This window comes from Lygodium microphyllum, chromosome 24 (assembly GCF_053477565.2).
Source record: "Lygodium microphyllum isolate KBCC chromosome 24, Lygodium_microphyllum_v1.1.10, whole genome shotgun sequence".
Taxonomy (NCBI): domain Eukaryota; kingdom Viridiplantae; phylum Streptophyta; class Polypodiopsida; order Schizaeales; family Lygodiaceae; genus Lygodium; species Lygodium microphyllum.
The window spans coordinates 104,295,141-104,312,833 of NC_141158.1; the positions used below are offsets into that span (position 1 = coordinate 104,295,141).

Consider the following 17,693-nt stretch of genomic DNA (forward strand, 5'->3'; position numbering starts at 1 on the left):
TCTCATACTCAACTTTGGATACAATCTTTCTCTTCCTTTCATCTTTTCAACCTTGCCTTTTCAAAATGCAACAATACATAATCACCCTCTGCAAAGTGCAAAACACGTCTGTGGCGATGAGTTGCCCTCTTTTGCTTTTCTTGCGATCTTTGAAGTGCATATTTTATCTTTGCATAGGTTACATCCAAGTTTTCCACATAACGATTAGCCTCAAAGATATTATTTTTAGTTTGCAGAATAGGTGGTACCTTCTTGCCACCCTCAACCACCTCAAATGGAGCTTTGCCCGTAGAACTATGCACTGTGTTGTTGTAAGCAAACTCAACCAAGGGCAAATATTACTCCCATTGTGTCTTGTGGTCTGAAACATAGTAGCTCAAAAGATCTAACACTGTGGAATTTGGTTCCTCAGATTGACCATTTGTCTGTGGATGGAATGATGATGAGAATTTCAGCATGGTACCCATATTCTCAAACAATCACTTTCAAAAGAAATTGGTCATCCGGGGGTCTCGATCCATATGTTAAGTGAGGTTTCAAAAATACATGTCCTCATGACATTATGCATATTAGCAGCCATACTCGGATATATCGGGCCTTGCACATCACGTATCGGTTGCTGCCCCGCATGCGGTCCTTGACTCACCATAGCATGGAAACTAGTGCCACCACCAAAGTAACTTGGTTGCCCCATGATTGCGTGCATGCCATGCTGTCCAAAAAGCATTGGGTTGGCATTTCCAAGTTGGCCTTGCATATGCATCAATCGCCCCACTGGCATCTTTTGCTTATGCTTACTATCCACATTTAGAACATCATGCTACTATATTGGCTCTTGCTTTGGTGCGTCTTGCTGTCTTGAACCTCTTGAAGACGGTTTCCTCTTCTTGCCTTTACTACCCTCCTTTAAGGGATTTAAAAAGTGCATTAATTGAGGATAATTTGCCAATTACACAAACATTTTAGTTGATGTCATCAGCTGATCTTTAAAATGGTCATTAAATTTCTCTTGCTCTTGCTGTTGGTCATCAATTTCTAAAGGCCTAGAAGGATCCACATTTTGGTCTAAACCAACATTATTAGCTTGCAGTCCATGCTATGCACCTTGTCCAAGATCAGGCATTGCATTTTTCCCAACACTTTGTGAATTTGCAGATTGAGAGGCATCATCCTTGCTTGATTCTATCTCATAGTAAAGGCCTAGAAGGATCCACATTTTGGTCTAAACCAACATTATTAGCTTGCAGTCCATGCTATGCACCTTGTCCAAGATCAGGCATTGCATTTTTCCCAACACTTTGTGAATTTGCAGATTGAGAGGCGTCATCCTTGCTTGATTCTATCTCATAGTAAAGGCCTAGAAGGATCCACATTTTGGTCTAAACCAACATTATTAGCTTGCAGTCCATGCTATGCACCTTGTCCAAGATCGGGCATTGCATTTTTCCCAACACTTTGTGAATTTTCAGATTGAGAGGCATCATCCTTGCTTGATTCTATCTCACAGTTTGAAGACATTCTTGCTATAATGCTCAACTGAATACAATTTTAAGATTAGAGCAAAGCTTGAAACCTTCAATCAGGTGCCTCAGGCCCATCAATTCGAGGGAATTGATAGTATCCCAACGATGGAACCATGAAACTAGCCCTCCTCCTCCTCGGATAGGGTGGTGAAACTTGATCAAGCACTTAATTACAGCAATTAATACATGAGCATAAACTGAAATGCATTACCTTAACAATCTTGGACAATAGGCGCCTTGTTGGCCCCAAAATTAGTCCCCCTTTTGGTATTTCTTTAACTTTGATTACTAATGGACAGTGTATAAGTTGAGGTTCCACAATTTCCTTTGCTGATCCAAAAGCCCCTTGTACATACAATCAGCAAGCAATTCGGGCTAATTGCCTCTTGATTTTTACCTAGGACCTGCTCAAATGGAACCACCCAGTCACCAAATGCTACCCCAATTTACAATGGATGGGTTGACATTTGAAATCCCTATTAATTTCACGAATTTCATGTGCTGATTTCAGTGTATGATGCCTTCTCCTATTGGCACAGGTCCCAAGGTTATTGTCAAACCTTAATTTTTGCAAAATTTAGGGTTTATAGTAGAAATCTTCTTGCTATCCACCAAATCTAGCTGAGATTTGCTGAGAATTGCTTTTTAGTATACGATGCCTTCTCCTATTGGCACTGGTTCCAAGGTTAAACCCTAGGGTTTATAGCAGAAATCTTCCTGCTATTCATCAAATCTGACTGAGATTTGTTGAGAAGTGCTGATATATTTTTTGAGAAATTACTAGAGCAGGTGAGAGAAAGCCAAGATGAGAGATGATTTTCTTTGCGAGAAGACCCTAAAATCTGCTGGCTGCTTGCCCCAGCTTGCATTTAATACAGTCACCTATTGCCAGGTACCTCCAAAATGCTGTCTCTTGATCAACAATGCTGTTGCCAGCCCCTGAAGGTGTCTTCTGCTTGCTGAGGCTCCTAGATGACTGTCTTCTAAAACAATTTGTTGTTTGTTGATTAAAAAATGGATCAATAGTTCACACACACACACACACACACACACACACTCTCTCTCTCTCTCTCTCTCTCTCTCTCTCTATCGTGGAACAAGCATTGAATGAATGGGCCGAGATGCATGGCCTGAGATCAAAAGGCCAGGCTAGCTTCAGGAGGGGATATACAACTCTAGACCATATCTTTACATTGAGGGCAATCATTGAAGAAGGCAAGGCATTCAAGAAAAAGATCTATTGCTGTTTTGTGGACTTTCGCAAGGCCTTTGACACAGTGCCACGTGCTAGACTCATGAGAAGAATGCAAAACATTGATGTGCCCGTAGAGATACAGTGGAGTATCTATGCCTTGTATGAGACAGTGACAGGGAGAGTACGAACACCTGAGGGCATCTCAGATACAGTCAATAGCACCATTGGGGTGAAACAAGGCTGTCCACTTTCGCCGACACTATTTGGGCTGTATATAGATGAAATTTCAGAATATGTGGATAGGACTGGTGGGGCCGGAGCCAGCCTAGCTGGAGTGCTGATACCATTACTGCTTTATGCCGATGATATTGTACTTATATCTGACTCACCTAAGGGACTAAATAGACACTTGGATGCATTATCAGCTTTTTGCAGAGATAGAGATCTTAAGGTGAACCTTGGAAAAACTAAAGTTATGGTATTTAACACTTCAGCTGCTTGGGTGACAAGAGCTGAGCACCAGTTTACTTTTGATGGAGAGCCAGTGGAGATGGTTAGGCAGTATGTCTATTTGGGGGTCACATTGAAGGGACCACAGTTCTCTTGGAGAGAGACATCAGAGGCTCGTTTGGCAAAAGCATTTGCAGCCTTAGGTGCATTGGAGAGGCAATGTGCTCACATACAATTTCATGAGCCGCGCACCAAACTGTGGCTTTTTGACACCCTGGTTACACCCACACTCTTATATGGGGCAGCTGTTTGGGGTCCGAGTCTCTTTCACACAAGGAGACAGCCTTTGGGAGACCAGGATGGACTAGATAAGGAATACTATGACGGATGGGAGCATATGGAAAGACCACTGGTCATGATAATCTCACGTATGATACGAGCGAAGAGCTCGACCCCACATGAGATTATCAGAGCTGAGTTGGGAGCATCACCCATGGTGGCTGAGGCCTTGGTCCAGGCAGTGACTTTCATACATAGACTATGGGAGCTCCCCCAAGATAGATACCCACGGTTAGCCCTGGTCTCTTCTAGACAACTAGGAGCAGACGGTGACAGACACTGTTGGTATGCTCAGATGAGTACATGGACGAGTCTACATGGGCTGCAGATTGATAGACTACCCCCCTTTGACTATAGTCTGGATTGCCCTACACTTGACCTAAGCCGATCAGAGCTAAACCATGTGATCAGAGCAGACATACTGAAGTTAGATACAGAGAAGACCTGGATCCGACCCCCCTCTCCCCATGGCACGAGGATGGCACACTACCAGACCCACTTTTTTCAGGTATCTGAGGATGGTTTTATCACCGGACCCAATTACATGGACACACAGCTACCTCATGGACTACGCACAGTTATTGGTTAGATCCGCACCTCATCCCACCACCTGAGGATTGAGACAGGCAGATGGGAGGGCATACAAACAGAAGAACGCATATGCCCACTATGCGACAGAGAGCCAGAGACAGAGGAACACTACATTTGCCGATGCACTGTATATTATGACATACGAGGTAGATACCACTGTCTGTTTCGAGAGGGTTTTGGACTCCTGAGACGGATCATGCAGTTTGAGGATCAGAGGTGCTTGGGGCATACAAACAGAAGAACGCATATGCCCACTATGCGACAGAGAGCCAGAGACAGAGGAACACTACATTTGCCGATGCACTGTATATTATGACATACGAGGTAGATACCACTGTCTGTTTCGAGAGGGTTTTGGACTCCTGAGACGGATCATGCAGTTTGAGGATCAGAGGTGCTTGGGATTTTTCCTCTTGGAGCTCCAGAGGCGCAGAGCAACAATTCTACGGAGTAGAAGGCCCCCATAGCTCGGCTCACATAGACAGAGAGTAGTCACTGATTTTTTCATTGATACACGACAGAGTATGGCAGATATCACTACTACTGCCACACAGCCTACAGGAGTACATCATCATTGGACCTCATCTTATGTAGGTGTCCCTTTGGATAGAGCAGTGGCACTTAGCCGGTGTAGGCACCCACGTCCACCCAGACGAAGGCCTAGACATCCACACCACAGACAAATTAAAGCCATCATTGAGCGCCACAGGAGATAGATGTCGAGACGCCTCAGCCATGCAGAGATACACCTCCCTAGAGAACAGACATATCATTGATGGAGAGTTTTCCTTTCTCTACTCTCACTTTCAGATCACTGACATGTTTCCCTTTTATAGGACACTATTTCATTCGTTTTCAGTCTTATAGGCATGTTTTTCATCTTTTTCTCGTTCCAGATGAGAAACACACCATCATTGTATGTACAGCTTTGGTCTCATAGGCCACATTGGCCTTTTAGAGACGTTAATATACTCTCTCTCTCTTTCTCTCTCTCTCTCTTTCTTCCCCAAGCTGTAAACTAATTGAATAGCTGAGACCCAGACCCCAAAAACGTTTTTCAGTCTTTGCCAAGTGGCAGCCTTCTAAATCCATTTTTTAGCATTATACAACAATTATATTTATTTTATAATTTTGAAAATTAATTTCAGTCCTTTTGACCCTGCCAAAATTAAATGTGCCCATCCATAATTAAATTGGCTAGGCCATTTGCAACCTCGAGTGGTCCCCAAACTCTGTTGACCCTTAGATTGACATTAATTAATTAATTAATGCTAGTCCCTAGTATCATCATTGACACTTATTGGCCGAACAACAACCGGATGGTAGAGATATATCTAATGAAGAGTATCCACTTCAAGAGCCTCCTCTATTAAAGTTAACATAGTGAAAACTGTCTAGATCTTGCACACCAAAAGGAGGGTTTTGGCTCATACGACTCAAAAGGATTATATGAAAATGACATAAGGCTTGGCTGAGATAAAAGAGATGGATCACCAGATGCGCTGAATGTCATGGTCCATCCAAGATCAGGGAGACGGATAATCTCACCAGTTGGTCCATACGGAGTAGTAGTGCTCGTTGGAGGGGTGTAAACGCGGTTGTATGTGATGGCAAGTACTCCTCAAACTCCTCATTTGTAAGATGATAAAAACGAGAAGAAGAAGATGGTAAAGGTGAAGGTATGTCTACTTCCTCCTCAAGATCATAATGCCTTTTCAGAGCCTCCAATGATGGAGAAGCTTGATAGGGCATCATAGGATCTGTGAAAGAAGGTGCTTGAGACATTTTGAGTGAGAATCGAGTTGCGTGTGACTCTCGCACAAAAACTAGCCTCCACAATCTCATTAGGATACTCTTTAGAAGAGCATTGGCTTTGATACCATGTGAAGATATGCTAGGGTATGCATTGAAAAAATATAGCATGTATGACCAAGAGTGAAATACAAAGACTTAGACAATGATGAGGTCAAACCTAAAACACAAAATGCAAAACTCCAAATCTAAACATAGAGAGAAGAAACTTTGAAGTGAATGAATGCTATAAATGAATGTAAGAGTGTACAAAATGCCCAAGGGCAGAGCAATGAAATGTTGGAGAGTGACATCCACCAAAGATGGATTCCAAGTGTTGTGACCACTAGTCGAAGTGCGGAAGAGAAGGAAAAACACCAAACGTTGATCACTAGCCAAGTTAAAAGATAGAGGCGATGGCAGGGATGATGCCTGGAGTAGAGGGCGGCAACAAGAATGTTGGGATAAAGGCCCTTTATTCATCTTCGTGTGTAGTACAGGTATATTATTTAGTTGTACATGTGAATGTACCCTTACGTGCCCTAAGTATAAATATATTTTATTCTTCGTGTACCAACACATTGTTGGTACACCCAAAATTGTATCGTACTCTCTCTCTCTCTCTCTCTATCACTCTCACTCACCTGCTCACTCCTCCAGCTGCAACACACTCACAACAACTGGTATCAGAGCTCAAGGTTTTGCATGTTTCTCGAGACCAAGGGCAGCTAACAGTGGCAGCTTGCCAACAGGTTGTCAGGTAAAAGGCCTGTGCAACACAGGTTGTGCTGAAAATGAACTAGCGTGTGTCTTTGTAGTTGCTGGTGAGGCCGTTTCTTGGTGCTCTAGGTTGCAGAACATCGTAGCACTGAGTACTATTGAAGCTGAATATATATCAGCTATTGAAGCTTATATGGTTGAGGAGACTTGCAAAGGATCTCGACATGTCTACGAGTACTCCAGTGTTGGGATGTGATAGCCAGAGTGTTGTCTATCTGACTAAGAATGCCATGTATCATTCACGCACAAAGCATATAGATGTGTGATATCACTTTATCAGACAGATTTTGAAAGATGGTCTAATCACATGACCAAGTGGCAAGATCAAAACACAGGACAACCCTGTAGATGTTCTCACTAAAAGTCTAAGCAAGGCTCAGCATGAGCATTGCATACGACTAGTGGGAGTTGGTGAGAGGTTCACTTCGGACCTTTAAGTGGGAGGTTGTTGGGATAAAGGCCCTTTATTCACCTCCATATATAGTATACGTATATTATTTATTTGTACATGTGAATGCACCCTTACATGCCCGAAGTATAAATACATTTTATTTTGTGTACCAACGCATTGTTGGTACACCCAAAATCGTATCATACTCTCTCTCTCTCTGTCACTCTCACTCACTTGCTCACTCCTCCAGCTACAACACTCTCACAACAAAGAAGCTGCAAATGCAGCTGTAGGATGGCCTCTTGCAGGGAGAAAGAGGTCACCAACATGTAGATGATGGTCACGAGCTGCCACTTCGGGGAGAAAAGGCCGAACGCAGACTGCAGGGTTGACGCCTGATGACAAGGGAAAACTACCACCTATCGTCTGGCTGATGGAGAGTTCGAATGCGGGAAGGAGAGGTAGTTTGTGGGCTGGTGATGGCAAATGGACCAAATGGAGTAGAGGAGTGAGAACTTGCATCGAAGAGATGAGATTGAATGGTAGGTATCCTGTCTTTTTATAGATGTTGAAGGGTGCCCCAAAAAATTAGGGTTTTGGGGGACCATTGAAACTCTCTCGAACCGTGCACCACCTTTGCGTTTTTCATTAATTAAGCGTGTTTTGGGGCTGTTTAAAGATGTTAGTGAGTTGTAAAGTGTGTCTTAGCTCAATATTAACCACTTGTCAATCCTACACGGCTGAATAAGGCCGTTCCTTGCAATTTATCCATAACATCGTCGATTCGAGGGATCAAAAACCGATTCTTTATCGTGATTTTATTCAAAGCACGATAGTCAATGCACATATGCCATGAGCTATTCTTTTTCTGTACCAAAACCATCGGACAACAAAAGGGAGACGAGCTTGATTGAATCAAACCTTTTTCGAACAGCTCGTTCACTTGACTAATTATCTCCTCATGCTAGGCTACACTTTCCTTGTAGCATGGCTTATTAGGTGGGCTACTTCCATGCGTAAGATCTATGCTACGATCTTTTGGCCTATCAAGCAGTAGCTGCCCTGGAGGTGATAGAGAGAAGCAATCAGTATACATTTTCAGAAATGAAAAGCGATCATTCTCTAACTTTGACGTGTTCCCTCCCAACATATTTATTATCAACCTTATTCCTAGTAAAAACCAAGTACGTTGAAAGGTGATTTTTCATTACTTCGGAAATGGTAGCAACCAATACAATGGAGACATTTTCCCCTTTCAACTCTACATCCAAAGTATGGGTCTTGTTTTCACGGGGATGTGAATTTTTGAGATGCTAAAATCTTGCCGATATAAGCAAATGTGATGCTTCTGGCAGTTATTTCATGGTAGGGGGCCAAGGACCCTGAAGATGCAGTGGGTGTCAAAGGCAAAAGTTGTGATAAGTTATGCCAACTGGGTTTTTGTGGTCAGTTGGTGTCAGTTTTGACCGTAGGATAGTCATTTGGCCATTAAGTGTTGGTGGTGACATTAGGGACTAGTATTAATTAATTAATTAATGCCAATCTAAAGTTCAACAGAGATTGGAGTCCTCTCCAGGTTGCGAATGGCCTAGCCAATTTAATCATGGATGGGCACATTTAATTTTGGGCAAGGTTCGAAAGGCTGAAATTAATTTTCAGAATTATTTAATTCTGAAAATTAATTTAATGACCGGATAATATTGGAAGATGGGTTTAGAAGAGTGCCAGTTGACAAAGATGCCCATGAAATTGAGAAAACGTTTTTTGGACCTGGTTTGAGCCATTCAATGCATTTAGCTTGCAAGAGAGAGGAAGGAGATGCTGCTGCTTTGGCGTGCAGCCATTGGAGGACCTTCTGAGAGGCAATTAGGAGCATGAGAAGACCAATTGGGAGTAGGCGATAGCAGTTCCAGCCCTCGTAGGTGTAGGCAATAGTAGCCAGGGGATGGCGACAACATTAATTGCCTTTTGGCAGCAGGCAACTGCATTAATTGCAGTCTAGTACAGGCAGCAATTAGATTTCAGACTTTTCCTGCGTTGAAATCGAAAATTTCTCTCTTTTGGTATTTTGTCACCTTCTGCAATTTGTGTCAGCCAATCTCATCATTTCTCAGCCAATTGGAGTAGATCCCAACCAAATTTGGTGGATGGTAGGAGAATTTCTGTTGTAAACCCTAAATTTTTGCAAAAACTAGGGTTTAGCAGCCACCTTGGGATCCGTGCCAATAAGAGAAGGCATCCTACGCAGAAATCAACACCTAAAATTTGTGAATTGTTAGGGATTTCAAATGCCTAGCCATCCATTGTAAATTTTGGGCAGCATTTGGCTAGTTGGGGTCCAATTTAGAGCAAGTTCTAGCTGAAATTCAAGGGACATTTGGCCCAATTTTTTTGTTGAATGTTGCACCAGCAAGGGGCTTTTGGATCAGCCAAGGAGGTTGTGGAATCTCGGCTTGTAATACATCCATTGACAATTGAAATTAAAGAAATACCGAAAGGGGCGCTAATTTTGGGGTCAGTAGGGTATCCAGTCTCCAAGATTATTAAGGTAAATTGTGCATTTCAATTTATGTTTATTTGTCGATTGTTGTAATTAAGTGCTTGATCAAGCAATTACTACCCTATCTGAGAAGGAAGGCTAGTTTCATGGTTCCATTGTTGAGATACTACTCTGATTTGGTGGTCACGAGGCACCCGATTGCAAGTCAAAGCTTCATGCTGGTGTTGATTTTTGCTTTTAGCCGAGAAATTATAGCAATATGTCTTCGTACAGTGAGACAAAATAAAGCAGCGATGATGCCTCTCAGCATGGACATTCACATGGGGAAAAAGGAAATGCAATGCGTGATCTTGGACAAGGCTTAAACCATGGACATCAAGCTGAAAATGTTGCTGTTGGGCAAGATACAAGGTGTATTTGATATGACTTCATACAAGAGTATGCTGATTTTGTATGTGTGTGTGACAAAAGGGAAAGTCCTTGGAAGGAGTCTAAAAAACTTAGCCATAAGAAAAAAGCCACTAAAACCCACCCTCCAAAAGAAAACATAGTCTCTTATTTTATCCCCTCTTGAAAGAAACTTACGAAACACGTTTTTGACGTTTCGTTTCTAAACGTTTCTAACGTTTCTGGCTGCTATGCCCAAGGGCCCCGATTAAGGTAGGTTCTCTAGATTTTGGATATGAGTAGAGGAAATGACTGCTCAAAGGAGAGCCACTCCTCGAAAGTGAAAGGTGGTGGTGTGTGAAGAACCTCATGGCACATAGGGTCCCTCTCTAAATCAGAAGGAGTAGAAGTAGGAGTCTCCTTTGAAGTCGATGAAGAATTGGAAGCCCCCTTTGAGGGCGAAGTAAGAAAATTCCCCTTTGAATCCCAGTCTGAGAGAGAAAGGGAATCCAACCACTCATGGCTCACGGACTGCGAAACATCTGATGATGAAGGAAGTGTCGCCGGTCGTGTCGAAGAAGGTATTTGGGGCTCAGAAGAAGAAGTCGGAAAGCACCTAGAAGTGGCCTCTCGAACCTAAGTGAAAAAGGGTGGGGAAGAAGGAGGCTTAGGATGAGCCAAGAGTGGGGAACCGTTATGGGCTCTCAAGAGAGTGGACTGTGGAGGAGATGTGGGCTGTGGAAGCCATTGTACTCGAAAGTAGCTGGGGGACACCTTTGCACAGTGGGTTGGTCTTCAAGAGAGCCTATTGCCTTGTAACGTCTTACAGCCTCCGTGTGCTTGAAATGACTTAATGCATGTCGAGTGCAGCTTATTGCCTTGAGCATAATACTTTGTTAGCCGATGTAGAACGATTTGTGTGGCCTAGAAAGGAGAGGTGGCACAAGGAGTGCCTGGTGGAAGATGCATATACTGTGGAGGGGTGGGGAGCAAAGGTTGATGTCGACAGTGTTCGGTGGGATGACTGTTCGTGATGCAGTAGTAGCACCCAGAAGGACAATTTGTCGGTGGAGATGCCATGGTACCGGGGTGGCGAATTGGATAAGGGAGGGTGGGAGAGAGAAAAAGGATATCTCGCAATGCGTAGTAGAAATGATAGAGAAACCAAATGTTGATGCCAAACCCGCCACTGGTCTTTGTCTTCTCTAATGAGGAGCATCTTTGTGGGCAACATAGCCAAGGAAGGCTGGATCTGATGTAGACGACAGTGCTGGAGAGAGAAAGACTAAAAACGTAGGCAGGGAGCAGCTGTTAAGACAGAGAGTGCAAGGATTGAGACATGCAATGCTTTCTCACAGCGCGAGCGCACACACACGCACACACACGCACACACACACACACACACACACACACACACACAGAGTAAAGTAGATTTACGGAAAAAAAAAGAGAGTAAAGTAGAGAGGAGAGTGTGAACACGACACAATGTTCTTGGGTACAATGACAAGTGCACCTCTTTACGTTTTTAGATAGATATATATATGAAAGTACAAATGTGCTAAGGGTGTGTTCACACCCGTGCATATATAAAAGGCACGATGGCCCTTTATTTCCAACAACAGCCACCAGTTAGATGTTGATGCAACAGAAGAAGAAGAGAAGTGGATGCCGAACCCACCACCGGTCTTTGCCTTCACTAGAGTGGAGGATCTTTGCCACTATTTGAGTAGATCCGGCTCAGATAGTGTCAAAAGATGACGTACTAGCAAGACAGCAGGGTTTGCGGGGAGGAACATGGAGTTAACTTGGCAAACATGGAGTGAACTCGGCCTTTTATATGTTTACACCCGTGCACATATAAAAGGCACGATGGCCCTTTATTCCCAACAGCAGCCACTAGTTAGATGTTGATGCAGCAGAAGATGAAGAGAAGTGTATGCCGAACCCACCACCGGTCTTTGCCTTCATTGGAGTGGAGGATCTTTGCCACTATTTGAGCTTTTGAATTTGTTAATTGCTGTAAATAGTGCTTAATCAGGTTATTTACCACGCTATTCGAGGAGGAAGGCTGGTTACACATGCTTATATGCATACATCTCACACTGACTAGTACTCTAAGTAGTGACCTCATGGCAAACATACTGTCAGCTCACTACCTTGGATGCATGTTGAATACAAAGAAAATCCCAACCCAAAAAAAACAAAGAAAATCCCAACCCAATCCAACCACCACCCACCACCAGAAAAGGAAAAAAGGACCCCGACAAGGGTACAGAGGGATGGCTATTGAGGACGTTCCCCATCATATTTTGGTGTCCCCTTCGGCACATCTGTTTAGGATGGCGTTTCAGGGGCCCAAGACGGTTGTTCCTTGTTACTATGGTAAAAGTGAACTTAATGTGTCAACAAAGTTGAGAGGGAGCTGTGGCGTGATAGGGATACATGGCATATAATTCAAGATGACAACCTAGAGAGAATTGAAGCTATGGAAGGACACTTCTTTTGAAGAGGAAGACGATTTGTGTCAATGGCTCAAAATTGTATACAAGGAGGAGTTGTGGCTCAAACAGATCAAGCTAATTGGAAGATCATCAAGGAGTTGAAGAAGGCATGCCAAGGAACCAAGTGCTACAAAATCTGAAAGAGAAGACTGAAGAGCTAGATGAAGATATGGAGGATATCGACTATCAATTGATCATGGTGCAAGAAAGAGCTAGGCTGTGGCAAGTCAAGATGGCCTGAGACCTTGACATAGAGTTGCAAGGAGACATCATGCTAAGGTGGGATTGGGAGTTTGCTTGTGGTTCTGATGAAGCAAAAGGGTGGGGTGTCCTTGTATACCTATATACTGCAAGTGGCGGGCACCCATCACTGTCACTTCATTTTTTATCCTTTCAGTGACATTTGAATAAGGGAAGGCCAATCACGCACTGTAACTATTGGAGTTCCCACATCTTGAGTCTCTCTCTCTTGCTCTCTTGCTCCATCTGCCATAGCTCACTCCTCCATTGCTTCCACTTGCTCATACTCTCACTAGGGCCTCTCCCTTCAAGTGATATTAGAGAATTGGTTTGAGGAGCTTCTCTTCAGTGTGCTTTAGCCCGATTTGGAACCTACAATTCAAGATTTAATGGTTGCCCCTAAAGAATGTATGCATCAATCCTATGCTTTTATAAACTTCTTCTTGGCTTATGTGGACTTCTTTCTTTGGCATCAAGTAGACCTGATTGAGCTTTAGCAGGTGATCCAACTACACAAGGCGCAACACAATGGATTGCCTCCCTTAAAGCATGGCACAACATGGCGGCAATTGAACCACCATGCCTTGACCCGAGCAGCGCGACAACTTGGGATTGTGCCTACAAAGCTTGGCATGCAAAGCCATAAGAGCCAAGCTAAATAATATTAGGACTTTAAAGCCTCCATTCCTCAAATGTAATTGAGTTAAGGGTGGATTGGAATGAAAAAGAATAAAAGAAAAAAGTCTAGATGGGAGACACTTGCCAACTTGATAGAAAAAGCTGTGTTAAGACCCCCAAGTCGTAGTGCGGCATACACTAACCAACTTGATAGAAAAGGTTGGGTTAAGACCCCGCTAATGAGTGAAGTCTTAAACCGGGAGACACTAATTAACTTGATAGAATGAGCTATGCTACGACCTTAGAATGAATCAAAGGAAACCACCCTTGGATTGTTGAGGACAACAATCCATTGTGCGGCTGTGAGTGCAAGGGCTCTGTAGGTATACCGTGGTGTTGCCTATGGATGCACCTAGATAGGGACTAGTAGTCACTTAAGCTTTGTTGGGGTTGTGCTTTTACATGTGATTCCCTAGGCTCAGTGGTGAACCCTCACATGTGCGACGTCTCGAGGGTGTAGTCCTGATATGTGCCTTAGTGTTGTATCTTTCTATATCATGAAGACAAAGATCCCTTATTGATATATTCTTTGTGCCTTTCAGCTGTGCCATTTTTGTGCCTCATGACATGTTACCACTTGAAGCCCCTAAGATGGTGAGCTCATTATAGAATGTTCAATACAATCAACAATCTTTGAACAATTAGGAAATCAAGAGAATCTGATAAGAGGTCCTCAATCAGTGTGAATCAGGCCTGAAAACAGTCTCAAAAGGCTGAAAATACTGCGCTTGAAGAAATTGAGAAACAAGGAATCAGATGAAGAGATCCGCCTCTTGTTTATGTTTCCAACTCGGTAAAAATCTCCTTAGGAAATACCTCAAGATCCCAAAATCTTGAATCAAATCTGAAGAACCATTATAGAAGGCCAAAACTAAGTGAACAGTCTTTGAGCAAGAACTGCTGGAAGCCTGTCATTGAGATACAGCATGGAAAAACTGAAACTTTCCCTAAATGGCATCAGCTAGACAAAATGAAAGACCTGATGAAGAAAATCTGCATACAGCCTGAGATCAGCCTGAAAATGAAGCTGGTATAGTATGGAAATATGAAATTGTTGGAGCTGAAAACTTAATTGGAAATGGCTCAAGAATACTGTCAATGGTATACACTCCGTTGTGGCTGATTTCCTTCTAGGCCACCTCTTTTAGGTCCCGACTTGCGCTTTTTCACTTTTTCCGCTTTTTCTTGTGCTACGGTTGACATTGCCTCCCTCCTAGCCTAGTGGTAGTCCCATGGCACTGATGGGAAGTAATTGGAAGGTGGGATGGGTGTAGCCAGATAGCTTTTTTGAGTTTGTATACAAGCCCTTGTGGGGGATGGTGTCAGGTGGATTGGCCCTTGAAATTGAAGATGGTGCTGGGCATGGTCCTTGCTGACGCTGATGGTAGGTGGATCGGGATTGGATCAAAAGCTTCAGCCAAGGAGGCCTTTGCATCTCCTATGTGATTTCAAATGTGGAGGCTGAATCCTGGTTTATCTGCCCACTTGAGTTCTATAAATTCTTCTTGTTGAACTCGGTCAAGTTTGACTCATGCAAGTAACTGCTTGCAATATCTAAGCTAACTAGATAACAGTTTTTAGATGAAGCATGAATCAGTTGCATGCATTATCATGCTTGAGTAGATTCCCTAGATGGTCTTTGCTAAGCAAACTAGAATCACTAGCAAATATTAGGAGTAAACAAGTTTTTGAAACACTTCATATTGTAGTTGTATTTTCCAAGTGTTTGACATTTTACTGATAATATATACACAACTTTTGTAAGATATTTCGCATCAAATGTCTATCCTCAAGCTTTGTGTTTTCATAAAGGTGCATCTTAATTCATCACTTTTTTCCTTTTCTGGATACAAATTTCTAAACTCATATGGTCATGAACTGTAGAATCAAGTATGTTTCTGAGATCGAAGTGTCAGCAAGGGTATCACTCAACTGCTCTTTGCTTGAAAACACAACAATTTGTAATACTAACCCTTGTGGAGATTGTGAAATCTTACTAGATTTATGGCACGGGATATGATGTTGGTGATACAATACCCACTGTGCTTTTGTTTTTTGATCGACGCCGGTTCATCTTCAATGTCGGTGAGGTGTGTACACATATTCCAACATCAGTGAGGTGTGTGTACTGAATATGTACAAAGCTGTGTCAAAGACTTGAAGCAATGTTTCTCAATGAATGAAGTTTTATGTCCTTGTAATCTTTTGTTATTTTTGGGGCGACGATTGTGATTTTTCTCACAGATCAATACACTTGATAAGTGGAGAGTTGTATTGGTTTTGGATGCAATTTTCATGCTTCACTTGTTCAGTAAGTGCTACTTATTCTCTTTGGGCTTGATTGCTCTTGGTTATGATGTTAGGCTTCTAGACCATATGTACCTGGAAAGAAGTCACTGTTGAGCATATAGAGCTAGGACTTGTGATTCCAAGGCCATACAAAGCTTCATGCAAAACTACATACTTAGGTTTGAGCATGTATTTGGCCAAAGCTAAGTGTTTCTGTGACATATATCTCCTCATGTACATCTTGATTCAAGAAAACTGTTTTGACATCCAATGGATGCTTTCTTGATCGTATCCATTGAAGATGCATTTGATTGCCCTATCTTACAGTTTATTTTTGCTGCTGAGTAGGAACATATGTATATAAGCTAGGCATCCAAAAGTGTGCATGAGAGAGAGAGTTGCTTAGACGATCAAATTTTTCATGAGGAGGAATGGTCTTTAATGTTTGTGAATGTGCCCAGTTTAGCACATGATAGCATCCCTATCTAGAACCTATTAGACAAAGAAATTGCATAGTAGACAGCCACATGACAGCACCCTCAGAAACGCGTAATGATGGCTCAAAGCTGTCCATGGTAGCGGCCTCTATCTCGCCTCCTGGGACATGATGACAGGCTCTGCTGATCTCTATGGCTCCTGTTGTGTCTTTAGATGTTGTGGGTTAGGTAGCTCAGCCGAGGGCATGGGAGTTAAGCTGGTATCAGATGGTAGCATGGGGTGGGAGAAATCTGTGAGGGGTTTCTCTGTGTGGGTCCCTTACCACTGCAGTATCTGGGATTCTTTGTGCCTCCAAAGCTCAAGTAGTTAGAGTCTGAGTTGGCGCTGGTCTGTCACCCTGACAGGTGTGAAAGGAAGTGCCTTTGGTTAAGAGACTATTGTAGTGATCACATGGTTCAGCTCATCGCGGCCAAGTGCATAGGATGACACCCCTAAGTTGTACTGGAAAGGTGGTATGCTTGGGGGATGAACCCGTGTAACCCAAACTGGACTTTAACCTGTGAATTTCAGCACCTTGAGTCCAGATATGTTGCTTGCAGTCCTGACGAAGACTGGTCTAGAGTACTTGTCCCTAAGGTGTCCCATAGTCAGTGAGAAAGTGCATTGCCTTGAACAAGTGCTCAGTTACAACAAGTGTGGCTCCTAGTTCTATGCATACAATGAGAGATCATCATCATTAGGAATAGCATCTCATGTATCATCCTCCTCCTGTGCTCTATCCACTCCTCTTCTGTCTATGGATTATGCTAGGCCCCCATATGGGAGTGCTGTAAATGAGCATGGTGGTCACCAAAGTGTCAAATAGCCATAACTTCAGGTAACTTTTAAGTAGAGGTAAGATGTCACAATCATCATCCCCTCAGAAAGCAATTACATTGGAACTATAATCCGTGTTACATGATCCGAGCTATGGATATATTGAAGACCATTACATTGGTCTTCCCTAAGTTCACCACAAGGTCTTTCTCTGCCCAAAACTTCTGCAATGCACATGGTAACCATGAAATGCATTTCACCATGAGCAAAACACATTTCACTGCTGAAATGTTTCAGTTATTGTGTTTTCCCTATTTGTTTCACTCCAAGTGGGAGAAAACAATTTCTTAAAAAAAAAGAACATATGTGTTAAAACATGTGCTATTCAGCTGTTTCATGTGGCTAGGCGAGGAAGAGCATCTAGAATTGCCCTTGGCCTTTTGCAACACTCCTTAAAATGGGTGGTCTTTTGGCAATGCTAACAAAACATATTCTTTTTGGAAACATTGTGCCCAACCCAGTTTCAATTGTGGAGGGGAGTTACTTTGGTCCTCACTACTTGACTCAGTCTTAGTATTGTTCTTTCCACCACATTGCTTCACCTTCTAGGAAGTCAAGGCCCCCTCTAAATATTGGGGTTGAAATTGATTGAACAGCTGAGCATAAAGCAATAGCTAACACTCAAAACTCATAGAAGGTGGGTAATTGGGGCTATGAGATGACTTGTTCAAGGTAACCATGAAACGTTTCACCCTTGAATGTTTCACTACCAAAATGTTGTATT

At 42.9% G+C, this 17,693-nt stretch overlaps 1 protein-coding gene across 2 annotated transcripts in view; it reads left to right on the forward strand.

Annotated features, from left to right (window-relative positions):
• Positions 1-17,693, forward strand: part of LOC148015467 (tRNase Z TRZ3, mitochondrial-like) — a 159,712-nt gene that overhangs the window by 39,856 nt on the left and 102,163 nt on the right. Inside the window, exon 2 of one of the 2 annotated variants that reach the window (XM_087665596.1) lies at positions 15,367-15,456. The exons of the other annotated variant lie outside the window; for it this stretch is intronic. Within the exon in view, the coding sequence (XP_087521722.1) occupies positions 15,367-15,456 (90 nt within the window). The remainder of the gene's footprint in view (positions 1-15,366; positions 15,457-17,693) is intronic. 2 annotated transcript variants of the gene reach the window in all.